Below are 13133 nucleotides of genomic sequence, written 5' to 3'. Positions count from 1 at the left end.
TGTCTTCAAAAAGTACAGGTCACCACTGACAAGGTACAGGTAACCCCTTCTGTATATTACTAAATGTAAAAGGAGAAACTTTCAATTTTTCTATTGGGCCTCCCCACCTTGGGGAGTACATTGAAAGAAAGAAAGATTTAAAGTGGTGTTTATTTAGCTGTCTAATAAAATGAGGGAAGATGTATGTGCAAATCTCCCAGCAGATGCTGCCCCCTGTTCACTTATGTTTTCAACATAGTAGTAATATTTACAAGAAGGTGGGGCAGGCATTTCCTCCCTAATGTTTGGTATAGGTGTGAGTTCTTATTTCCTTGATAAAGTTTAGTAAGGATTTTTTTTTTAACACAACGGCCATCTCCCATCAATGCAGGGTGACTCAAAAAAGAAACACTTTCACCATCATTCACATTAACACTGCCTTTGCAGAAGTGTTCAGGTATGACAGTTTGGATATCACTCCAAACAGCCAATAACCCAACCCCTCCTTTAGAGTGCAGGCATTGTACTTACCACCTCCAGGAAATATAGCTTCTATATAAGCAGTGACCCACAGTGCATGTAGCTCTTGTGTAACACAGTTGCAGCCTTCAGAATATGCAAGTAATAAGTCATGATACCACTGACTTGAAACATTGAATAACTTCCATTGGTTTTACCCAGTTTACAAACTGTCCACTGCATAGCATATTTTTCAATAATTAATATTAGGTACTTTATTAGGACCTAGGTAGTAGGTTGGTAGACAGCAACCGCCCAGGGAGGTACTACCATCCTGCCAAGTGAGTGTAAAACGGAAGCCTGTATGTAATTGTTTTACATGATGGTAGGATTATTGGTGTCTTCTTTTTTTTTCTGTCTCATACACATGCAAGATTTCAGGTGTCTTGCTACTTCTACTTACACTTAGGGCACACTACACATAGGTGTACAAACATATATATACACACCTCTGGGTTTTCCTCTATTTTCTTTCTAGTTCTTGTTTATTTCCTCTTACCTCCATGGGGAAGTGGAACAGAATTCTTCCTCCGTAAGCCATGCGTGTTGTAAGAGGCGACTAAAATGCCAGGAACAAGGGGCTAGTAACCCCCTCTCCTGTATATATTACTAAATGTATAAGGAGAAACTTTCATTTGTCCTTTTGGGCCACCCCCGCCTCGGTGGGATACGGCTGGTGCGTTGAAAGAAACACTTTATTAAGAGGCAGTTTTAAGTAATAATCATACTGAAAATGATAAAGCACAATAATGCTGAGACCTGATGTGTTGTAGCTAATTAATATTTATTCTACATTGTATATTGGCAGCCACTGACAACATTGTATAGATAATTACATGTAAATGAAGAAATGTGTTAACAGACTATAATGTGGGGATTTGAATAAATGTTGTGGTTCCACTCACCTCATGAGTCTGTCTTCTAATAAATCTCCAGAAGTAAAAAATAAACATTATGCATCCCTGACTGTAGCAGCTGGGAAAATAGCCTCCTTGTCTACACCTAACTCGTCTCAGTAGGCCCTACGTCTTTATTAACCGTCTTTGCACTCTTAATTTACTTCAAGTAACAGCAAAAACAGAATGTGAGGCAAATTATAACTAATAATTTTTTGTAGTACAGTACAATAAAAAAAATTAGGAGGGAGTAAATTTGGGGGTGCCTAGAATGTAACCCTATTTTTACCATATATTCCTTGATCAAGCAGCCATCCCAATTTTAAATTGAGATAATTTTTAGATGTCTTCTTTCAACACACCGGCCGTATCCCACCAAGGCAGGGTGGCCCAAAAAGAAAAACGAAAGTTTCTCTTTTAAATTTAGTAATTTATATGGGAGAAGGGGTTACTAGCCCCTTGCTAATTTTTAGATGCACTGTCAGGAAATTTTGATGAAAATAAGAAATATTTTTGGAGTGAGATAAACAAGTTAAGAAAGCCTAGGAAACAAATGGATTTGTCAGTTAAAAACAGAGTATGGAGTTAGTAGATGGGGAACTGGAGGTATTAGGTAGATGGTGGGAATATTTTGAGGAACTTTTAAATGTCAATGAAGAAAGGGAGGCGGTAATTTCATGCACTGGCCTGGGAGGTATAACATCTTTTAGGAGTGAAGAAGAGCAAGATGTGAGTGTGGGGATGTGCGTGAGGCATTACATAAAATGAAAGGGGTAAAGCAGCTGGAACTGACAGGATCGTGACAGAGATGTTAAAAGCAGGGGATGGTATAGTATTGGAGTGGTTGGTATTTTTGTTTAATAAATGTATGAAACAGGGGAAGGTACTTAGGGATTGGCAGAGAGCATGTATAGTTCCTTTTTATAAAGGGAAAGGGGAACAAAAGAGATTGTGAAAACTATAGGGGAATAAGTTTACTGAGTATACCAGGAAAAGTGTACGGTAGGGTTATTATTGAAAGAATTAGAGGTAAGACAGAGTAGGATTGCAGATGAGCAAGGAGGCTTTAGAGTGGGTAGGGGATGTGTAGATCAAGTGTTTACATTGAAGCATATATGTGAACAGTATTTAGATAAAGATAAGGAAGTTTTCATTGCATTTATGGATTTACAAAAGGCATATGATAGAGTGGATAGGGAAGCAATGTGGCAAATGTTGCAAGTATATGGAATAGGTAGTAAGTTACTAAATGCTGTGAAGAGTTTTTATGAGGATAGTGAGGCTCAGGTTAGTGTGTGTAGGAGAGAAGGAAATTACTTAGACATGGATGTGTAATGTCACCATGGTTGTTTAATGTACACCTACCATCCGAATTACGACCGAGTTCGGTTCCGAGAAACCGGTCGTAAGTCGAAATGGTCGTAAGTCGAACTTTACTACTGAATATCAACAAAACATTTTTGTAATGACTTTATTTTATTGTTTTATTTTGGTATTTCATGTTTTACTCTACTTTTTATGTTGTTAGTGCTGTATTTTATACTGTAAGGTTTAGGATAAACACTGTGTACAACACAAATAGTTGTTTATTTCCCAGAAATTTGGCATAAAAAACACGGCCGTAAGTAGAGTGGTCATAAGTCGAGCAGGTCGTAAGTCGGATGGTAGGTGTATTTATAGAAAGAAATGCTAGGGTGTTAGGGAAAGGGGTGGGATTAAATTATGGGGAATCAAATACCAAACTGGAGTTAACCCAGTTACTTTTTTGCTGATGATACTGTGCTTACAGGAGATTCTAAAGAAAACTTGCAAAGGTTAGTAGACGAGTTTGGGAGAGTGTGTAAAGGTAGAAAGTTGAAAGTGAACATAGAAAAGAGTAAGGTGATGAGGATATCAAATGATTTAGATAAAGAAAAATTGTATGTCAAATTGGAGAGGAGGAGTATGGAAGAAGTGAATGTTTTCAGATATTTGGGAGTTGACGTGTCATTGGATGGATTTATGAAGGATGAGGTTAATCATAGAATTGATGAGGGAAAAAAGGTGAGCAGTGTGTTGAGGTATCTGTGGAGACACAAAACATTATCCATGGAGGCAAAGAAGAGAATGTATGAAGGCATAGTGGTACCAACACTCTTATATGGGTGTGAAGCTTGGGTTGCAAATGCTGCAACAAGAAGGCAGCTGGAGGCAGTGATGTCCTGTCTAAGGGCAATGTGTGGTGTAAATGTTATGCAGAGAATTTGGAGTGTGGAAAATAGGAGGAGGAGGTGTGGAGTTGCTAAAAGTATTAGTCAGAAGGCTGAAGAGGGGTTGTTGAGGTGGTTTGGTCATTTAGAGAGATGGATCAAAGTAGAATGACTTGGAGAGAGTATAAATCTGTAGAGAAAGGAAGGCGATGTATGGGTCATCCTCGAAAAGGTTGGAGGGAGGGGGTAAAGGAGGTTTTGTGGGCAAGGGGCTTGGACTTCCAGCAAGCATGTGTTGAACAAGTTAGATAGGAGTGATTGGAGACAAATTGTTTTTGGGACCTGATGAGCTGTTGGAGTGTGAGCAGGGTAATATTTTGTGAAGGGATTCAGGGAAGCCGGTTAGCCAGACTTGAGTCCTGGAAATGGGAAGTACAATGCCTGCACTTTAAAGGAGGGGTTTGGGGTATTGACAGTTTGGAGGGATTTCTGAACTGTCATATCTGAGCTCCTCTGCAAAGACAGTGATTATGTATGAGTGAGGTGCAAGTGTTGAATGATGATGAAAATATTTTCTTTTTGGGGATTGTCTTTCTTTTCGAGTCACCCTGCCTTGGTGGGAGACAACCGACGTGTTAAAAAAAAAAATCTTATTCATTATGAGAATGTTTACTGTGTATCATGTAATTTCTGTAATTCACTTAAGATTTCATACTAAATCTGTCTTTAGATCAGATGAATGCAAAACCAAGGACAGCAAAATGGCTCCCTTATGGCTTGTGTTTGAAAATGGAGATTCTCATGGCAAAAACATATACCTGCTTTACAAGTATGGCGATGATCTGCGGCAAGACATGCTGACTCTGCAGATGATTCGAATTATGGATAAAATTTGGAAAGATAATGGCATGGATCTTAGGTGAGTTATCCTTGAACATTAGTGTGCAGCTCTGATAATGTACATATGTACAGAGATGTTAGTCCTTGTTATTGATGGCTTTAAAATATTTGCAATTCACTAATTTTGTTAGGGTTTTTTTCTTTTTCTTAACTTTGTAAATGTCTGTTTCTAATATCATGTTTACTTATGACTGATTTCGAGGGCTCTTTTACCCCCACAGCCCAGTCTAAGGCCAAGTCTAAGTCTAAGGCTTCCCTGTTGATTATCTCAGTCTTATAATCACCTCATTAATGTGAAATGGTCAGGCTCAAGAACTTTTTGGTTAAATCCATCCAATGAGTAATAAAAAGACTTCTGAAATATTGACTTTACAGGTAGGCTTATTGTTCTCACCATCATTCAGATTTATCACTGATTTTTCTCTGCTAAATATTGGCGCTCACTATGTAGAGGTTTCCCTTGACTTTATATAGTACATAGATGTGTTTCAGTCCATTGAACCTGTACTGAGCTCGGTAGGCAATCAGTATTTAATTCTGCTTAATAAGAACCTTCAGTATGCTTAGCAAATGGCATTAATACCATACGGTGAAGTTATATTACAAATACAGAATTTCCAATAAAATGTGACATTGCAAAATAGTGAATTTACATAGAACGAACCCGCATAACACAAGGATAAGTCTACATAAATATTGGTGATCACTTTATATATACATATAAACCATATTACAGTAGTCACCTGCACTTTGTTAAAAATAATTCTTAAATATTTACTAATCAGACTGTTCTCACTTGACAGAATGAGTCCCTATGGCTGTATGTCAACTGATAATCGAGAAGGGATCATTCAAGTTGTACTGAATGCCGAAACTATTGCTAACATTCAGAGACAGAAGGGCATGTTCTCAGCAACTTGTGCGTTTAGAAAAGGATCTCTTTTAGGTAAAGTACATATCTTTATTATTTTAACCTTATTATTTAACCTAATTATGTGATGAAAAAATATTGTTAACCTTGGCATGTTTATGAAGTTATTCCGTCGGCCATTGTGAGGTTAGGAAGGAGAGGAATTTCATTATAAATATCTGGTCTGGTCCTAGGTAGTAGGTTGGTAGACAGCAACTGCCCAGGGAGGTACTACCGTCCTGCCAAGTGAGTGTAAAACGAAAGCCTGTAATTGTTTTACATGATGGTAGGATTGCTGGTCTCCTTTTTTCTGTCTCATAAACATGCAAGATTTCAGGTATGTCTTGATACTTCTACTTACACTTAGGTCACACTACACATACATGTACACACACCCCTCTGCTATTTTCTTTCTAGTTCTTTTTTTTTTTTTTTTTTTTTTCAACAAGTCGGCCGTCTCCCACCGAGGCAGGGTGACCCAAAAAAGAAAGAAAATACTTTCATCATCATTCAACACTTTCACCACACTCGCACATTATCACTGTTTTTGCAGAGGTGCTCAGAATACAACAGTCTAGAAGCATACACATATAAAGATACACAACATATCCCTCCAAACTGCCAATATCCCAAACCCCTCCTTTAAAGTGCAGGCATTGTACTTCCCATTTCTAGTTCTTGTTCTTGTTTATTTCCTCTTATCTCCATGGGAAAGTGAAACAGAATTCTTCCTCCGTAAGCCATGCGTGTTGTAAGAGGCGACTAAAATGCCGGGAGCAAGGGGCTAGTAACCCCTTCTCCTGTATAAATTACTAAATTTAAAAAGAGAAACTTTTGTTTTCTTTTTGGGCCACCCTGCCTTGGTGGGATACAGCCAGTTTGTTGAAAGAAGATCTGGTCTGGTGGTATTTATACAAATATTCATGCACTTTATCAGCATTAGGCAGTAACATCAGATGGTTTAAGGTACTATAAAGTCTTCATCTATTTTTTCATATTCTTTTATAACCATGTATGTTTTTTATTGTGTGCCTTTCTTTCTACTGGCCAGCATGGACAACTTTAGTGTTGTCAGCTTTTCATCATAACTCATTTTAACTCTAGGATCTTTTTTGTAGTTCTGACTTGGTGGTCTAAGCCAGGGAGCGACATGGACCTGCATTGCATGTGTCAGTAGGCCTGCTGTAGTGTTCTTTCTTTCTTATATTCTTATGAGAGTTTGTTACTTAACAGTCATCATTACCCCTCACTCCTTCCCTAATCTAGTCACTTATATTCCTGAAGGATAACAATTCATGTACTGTACTGTATATTGCTCAGGAACCTTCTAGTTATGTCTAGATTATAGTGATAAGTAAGCCTCAGGCACCTCACAGCTTGTTCCGAATAGCCATCAATAAACTACATGCTTTTATTGCACATTTAACCCTTAAACTGTCCAAACGTAGATCTACATCCACGTGTGGGGTGGGGCTCCAAACGTAGATCTGCGTTTTTTTTACATGCTTTCAAATGGGGAAAATCAAGGTCAGAGCGCTACGCACGTGAACGTAGATCTACGTTTGGACAGTTTAAAGGTTAAAGAACATGCCACAGTTTTGTTTATTGTGTTAACTTGATTGTATAGTAACTCCAAAAACTTACATTAAATTTTGTCATTATCATGAGATGTTAGCCTGATTGTCCCACACCATGATGCGGAAGTGGGTGTTGCGGTGTTGTACACATGCATTGTTCATGTCCATTCTGCATTTGTACTTTTTTTTGTAGGCAGTTCTCCAGTGTAAATCTGATGACATCAGTTACAGAGGATGCTGTAGATGCTTGTGTCCATAGGTCTTGGGTAGGGTATGGAGGTCCTCATGATATCCCTAATGGGTTTTGGTAATAACCTTAGCAGTATCATTGTTAGATTCACACATTATAGGCATTATTGTGTTGAGTGTGGTGCCAGTAGGTAATATATATCTTCTTTCAATGTTGTTTGGCTTCCTGGCACTGATTGTCATTTCCATTGTATGTTTGTAGTGAATGGTCACAGGCTTCCCTGCATTTAATGTCTTCTTACCATTTAAGAAATATTAAGAAATCTAGTATTTACAGTAGATCGTCATTTAACACAGTTTTGTTTGGCACATTTGGGTTATAGCACTATTGAAGAATTGCAGCATATTTTTGTATAACACTTCATAAAATTAACGTAACACGGTTCAGTTTGTGGGGGGGGGGGATTTTGAGTGCGTCGGCAACGGGATACACACTGTTTGCCTGTGGGTTAGACCATTGAGTCAATGGGAGAGACCTACTGCCACCCTATGCCACCTCCACTACCCCACCACTCTCCGCCACACTCCGCCACCCTCCACCACCCTTGTCCCAGTCTTTGGTTCATACGTTTGTAGTACATACTATCCTCTGCTAAGAGTATATCTTTTTTAATTGCCATACCTTAAATCTGCCAAGCAATCATGACACCCAGTAGGCATGCAAGTGTTGCTGAAAGTGGCAAGAAAAGGTTTAAGTGTTTAATTCTTAGAGTTAATGAAGAAAATGGAGATATTAGACAAGAGACAGCCTGTGGCCATAATGAAGCATCACTTTGTGCACATGGAAACAATGAAGTAAATATGAGTTTGTGTGATGACTGACTGACTGACTGACTTTCTGACTTGACTGACTGAACTAACTGACTTACTGACTGCCTTACTAATTTACTGACTGACTTACTTGGCTAACTGACTGACTGACTGACTTGACTGATTTACTGATTGTCTTAATGTTAGACTTTTCACTGAAGAGGACCCTGAAACAGTGTCTAGAGCAACTGATGCCTTACTGTCAGTTGTATAATGTACTGCAGGGTAAAATAGAACAGAAATCCATTACAGAATTTATGTACACTCCAGTACAACCATCGACTTCAGTACTAGTACCTCTACCATCCACCTCAGCCAAGTAGGACCATAGCATAACTCTCCACTCTCCACAATCATGCACAAACACCAGCACAATTTAAGGTAAGAAGTACTATTATTTCTGTTGCATTTGTAATCTTAAGCAATAAAAACAACATAATGCATCACGACAATGAACTACAATTACATATTCACTTTTATTTTTGTAGGATCTGGAGGTCAGTTGTTTGGCTTTTTTGGGGCTCAGAGGAACGTAACCCAATCTTTCCCTTCAGTTCTTCAGTTTGTCTAACACGGTTTTAACTAAAACAGCGCTTTCAGGAATGTAACTACCATGTTAAACGACGGTCTACTCTAATTAAAAGCTCATTGTGAATATAGCAGTTTAGCTATTTTAGAAAGCTTAGCTAATTAATTTGTGAGAGTGTATGAGTTCATTTGGTTACCAAGAGGTAATCTTTCTTGTATTGTGCCAAATTGTAGGCTAATTACACGTGAAAGTAAATTCTGTATGTTCATATACCAGGAATTAAGAACTTGCATCCTTGAAGAATTAGACACATGTGCAACATCTGGGAATCTTTATTGTAGACATTTTGCTGTCCAGTTGCTTTATCAGTACAAATTCAAGGACATAATTGGAAGACAAAGGATGAGGTAATCAGTCCCTCTGACTTGAAGATGGTGAAGAGTACCTTAGTCATGAAGACTCTTCATGACTAGGGCACTCTTCATAAAGATACTCAGATAAACCATACCGCTGGCAGGGCTTGAACCTGTAGTAGAGAGTCATAAAACTCCAGACTGATGCGTTAGCCACTGGGCCGTCTAGTTACAATAAGATTCATCCAATTAGGTATATTTATACACCATAGGAAGGTTAGCATAGGCACCACTGTGACTACAAATGCAAGTTTTTACAGACGAATCTCCCACCAGTGTGGCCGTGATGAACTCTAACTCAAGTCCCCTCAAAGCCGTCATCATAACTCGTGAAATTGTAATGACTCAACTGCAAACAAACCATACCTGGCCATGTTATGGTTTGTTTGCAATCATGTCATTACAATTTCGTGAGTCAAGATACCCAGATGTTGCTTATGCATCTAATTCTTCATCATGTCGGTGTTGTACAACATACATATACAACTTGCATCCTTATTGGACCAGGAATGAAATAACTGAGTGGTAACTAATAGAGAGTGGTTTTTATATTTTGCTGTATTTAATATTTATCTATTATTTATTTAGGTGTATATTTACAGCATGGTTGAAGGATCACAACCCAACTGATGCTTTACTAAACAAAGCAATTCATGAGTTTACACTCTCTTGTGCTGGATACTGTGTGGCTACATATGTCTTGGGTATTGCTGATCGTCACTCAGACAATATCATGGTTATGAAGAATGGACAACTGTTTCACATTGATTTTGGTCATATTCTTGGACACTTCAAGGAAAAGTTTGGCATCAGGCGTGAGCGGCAACCATTTGTTCTCACACATGATTTTATTAATGTCATTACTAAAGGGAGGCAGACACGTTCAGAAGAATTTGAACAATTCAAAGGGTATTGTGAGAAGGTAAGCAGGAAATTTATATTTATTTCCTTACTGTATTTCCTTGTGTAGTTAACTTGACATATCTTAGTGAATTAGACATAAATGGAGTTGGCCTTTCATTTAGTGATGTTTTACCTGCTTTGAGGCTTCAGGCACTTGGCAAAGCCCCACTATAGGCAAAATGTTGTTTAAATGACAGGATTACTCTATTTATCTGAATCATTTGTTCATTTGTTGACTTCACCATATACTACCTCAACATGTCTTCACTGGGTTATATATAAAGGTTGGCTATTACCATCAACTATTTTTGTGCATAAGCATCATAGCTATGCGAGTCACCAGCCTTGGAAATCTTTATAAAATCCACTTAACATGTACAGGCTACCACTCAGTACACAAAGTTAAGCTGAAGTGAATGGAAAAGATTAACATTACTTGACTGTCTAGCAATGCACCCTTATTTTTATTTTAAAAGGGTCAACAAGTAATTAGTACCTACAGTATTGGTATTTAATTGCCATATTTATAGCGACACAAGCAGAGCTATACTCATGGTAATTAGCTGTTTCTAATTTTATTTAAAGCTGAAGAAATAGAGCCAAGCTCTTGGTGTTCCACCTTCCATACTTAATTTATCATATAAATTTTTAGCTTTCCAGTACCACCACTAACTAACTATTTCTCTTGTAAATCAATTCATTATTCGTTGTTGATGATGCAGGGGTTAAAAATCAATACAGTAGATGCAGTTACTATTTGTTTTATGAATTTGCTGACAAGATGTTGTATGACATACTGTATCCACCTGTCATTTGTTCTAAATGTAATTGCTTCTGATTGTTAATATTGTAGGTTATGCTATTTTGTTACAGTTTGGGGTAGACTTTTAAACCCTTCATTGTACGGTACTACAGTACTGCATTGTTAGACAGTCAAGTAATGTTAATCTTTCCATTCACTTCAGCATAACTTTGTGGCTGAGTGGCAGCCTGTACATGTTAAGTGGATTTTATAAAGATTTCCAAGGCTGGTGACTCATATAGCTATGATGCTTTTGCATAAAAATAGTTGATGGTAATAGCCAACCTTTATATATAACCCAGTGAAGACATGTTGAGGTAGTATATCGTGAAAGTCAACAAATGAACAAATGATGAATCAGATACACCTCAAGTTGTAGTTGCTAATATTATGTACATTCTCTGTAAAATGTTTTTAACAAAAGTACAGTATTGTACTGTTACTATAATAATATTGAGTTTGGTAATATAATATTTACAGTATTAAAATAATAATTTACTTCATTAATTTAGTATTGACAGTATTAACCCTTTCACTGTCCAGACCTACTATTTTAACCCAAACTCATGGCCAGAGTTTTGCTTTTTTCCGTCATGCATCGAGGCAGGTGGCTAGCTAACCCAGTGGCTTACACGCTGGCCTGGAGTTTTACCACTCACTGCAAGTTCAAGCCCTACCCATGCAGTATTTTTTTGAGTCAGGATTTTTTTTTTATGCTATGCACACTCATCGTGCAGACCCATTTTCTCATATTTAGGCCAAAAGTTACTGCTCACAGCTTATGTGACTGAGCTGAGTTCATGATGTAGAACTGCACAAGAGGACCTTGACCTCAGTGACGTAGTTCTACATGATGGCCACTGAAAGGGTTAACAGAATTTTTTTTTTTTTTTATTAACACATCAGCCGTTTCCCACCAAGGCAAGGTGGCCCAAAAAAGAAAAGCTTCCTTCATCATTCACTCCATCACTGTCTTGCCAAAGGCGGACTTACACTACAGTTGTAAAACTGCAACATTAACACCCCTCCTTCAGAGTGCCGGCACTGTACTTCCCATCTGCAGGAATCCAGTCCGGCCTGCCGGTTTCCCTGAATCCCTTCATGAATGTTACCTTGCTTACACTCCAACAGCATGTCAAGTCCTAAAAACTATTTGTCTCCATTTGCTCCTATCAGACATGTTCACACATGCTAGAAATCCAAGCCCCTTGCACACAAAACCTTCTTTACTCCCTCCCTCCAACCTTTCCTAGGCCTACCCCTACCCCGCCTTCCCTCCACTACAGATTTATGCACTCTTGAAGTCATTCTATTTTGTTCCATCCTTTCTACATGTCCAAACCATCTCAATAACCCCTCCTCAGCCCTCTGGATAATAGTTTTGGTAATCCCGCACCTCCTCCTAATCTCCAAACTGCATATTCTCTGCATTATATTCACACTACACATTGCCCTCAGGAACATTTATTTGTTGAATTAATGTCATTACATAGAAAGTAGGCAACGAGGATGCTTATGTACATTAACACTTGTTGTCTTTTCAGGCTTTTCTTATTTTGCGGAAATATGGCTCTTTTATCATCTCTCTCTTTGCTATGATGATATCTACAGGACTTCCAGAACTTCAGAGTGAAAAGGATCTCAATTATTTAAAAGAAACTTTGGTAAGCAAGGTATTGTAGGGTTTACACAACATAAACAAAGTGTTGTGTAAAGGAAGGAAGTTGAAAGTAAACATAGGAAAGAGCAAGGTGATGAGGGTAACAAACGAGATAGGTAATGAGAGATTGGATATGAGATTGGGGAACATGGAGGAAGTGAATGTGTTCAAATATTTGGGAGTGGACGTGTTGGCAGATGGGTATATCAAAGGTGAGGTAAACCATAGAATTGATGAAGGGGAAAAAAGTGGGTGGTGCATTTAGACATCTGTGTAGATAAATGTTATCCATGGAGGTAAAGAGGGGAATGTATGAGAGTATAGTGGTTCCAACACTCTTATATGAGTGTGAAGCTTGGTTTGCGAATGTTGCAACAGGGAGGAGGTTGGAAGCAGTGGAGATGTGTCTGAGGGCAGTATATGGTTTACTGTAATTTACCCTTTGTGTGTTTTGCAGTTTTCAGATTAGTCTTTCACAAGGAACTGTATCAAAACCTCTCTTAGTCTTAATAAAATTACCTAAATGTTGTATGAAAAATGTGAAATTTAGAAATTAGAACGTATGGTTATATAAAAGGTATAATTCAAAGCATGAGAGGGTTCATTGAGATCATTTGATTGTGTAGAAAAAATTGAGGAAGATAGAGAACAAAAAGGCACAATACTGTGACTGGAACAGTACACAAATAACCCACACATCGGAGAAAAAACTTACGATGATGTTTCAGTCTGACTTGAACCATTAACTAGTCACACTGGAAGATAGATTTGTAAAGAGGGACTATAAATTTTGGAAT

The 13133-nt window shown here is 38.1% G+C and overlaps 1 protein-coding gene across 11 annotated transcripts in view; it reads left to right on the top strand.

Moving 5' to 3' along the window:
* Pi3K92E (phosphatidylinositol 3-kinase 92E) overlaps positions 1-13133 on the top strand; it is a 149920-nt gene that overhangs the window by 132555 nt on the left and 4232 nt on the right. For 10 of the 11 annotated variants that reach the window (XM_070098909.1, XM_070098906.1, XM_070098908.1 and 7 more), the window contains 4 exons: positions 4314-4502; positions 5287-5429; positions 9574-9893; positions 12221-12340. In XM_070098909.1, coding sequence (XP_069955010.1) covers positions 4314-4502; positions 5287-5429; positions 9574-9893; positions 12221-12340 — 772 coding nt within the window. Of the gene's footprint in view, positions 1-4313; positions 4503-5286; positions 5430-8281; positions 8650-9573; positions 9894-12220; positions 12341-13133 lie in introns of those variants that run through there. The other variant, XM_070098916.1, reaches the window with a different exon arrangement.

This window comes from Cherax quadricarinatus, chromosome 65 (genome assembly GCF_038502225.1).
Source record: "Cherax quadricarinatus isolate ZL_2023a chromosome 65, ASM3850222v1, whole genome shotgun sequence".
NCBI lineage: Eukaryota > Metazoa > Arthropoda > Malacostraca > Decapoda > Parastacidae > Cherax > Cherax quadricarinatus.
The sequence above is the reverse complement of the archived record's forward strand: the minus strand, read 5'-3'. Positions and strand labels throughout refer to the sequence as shown.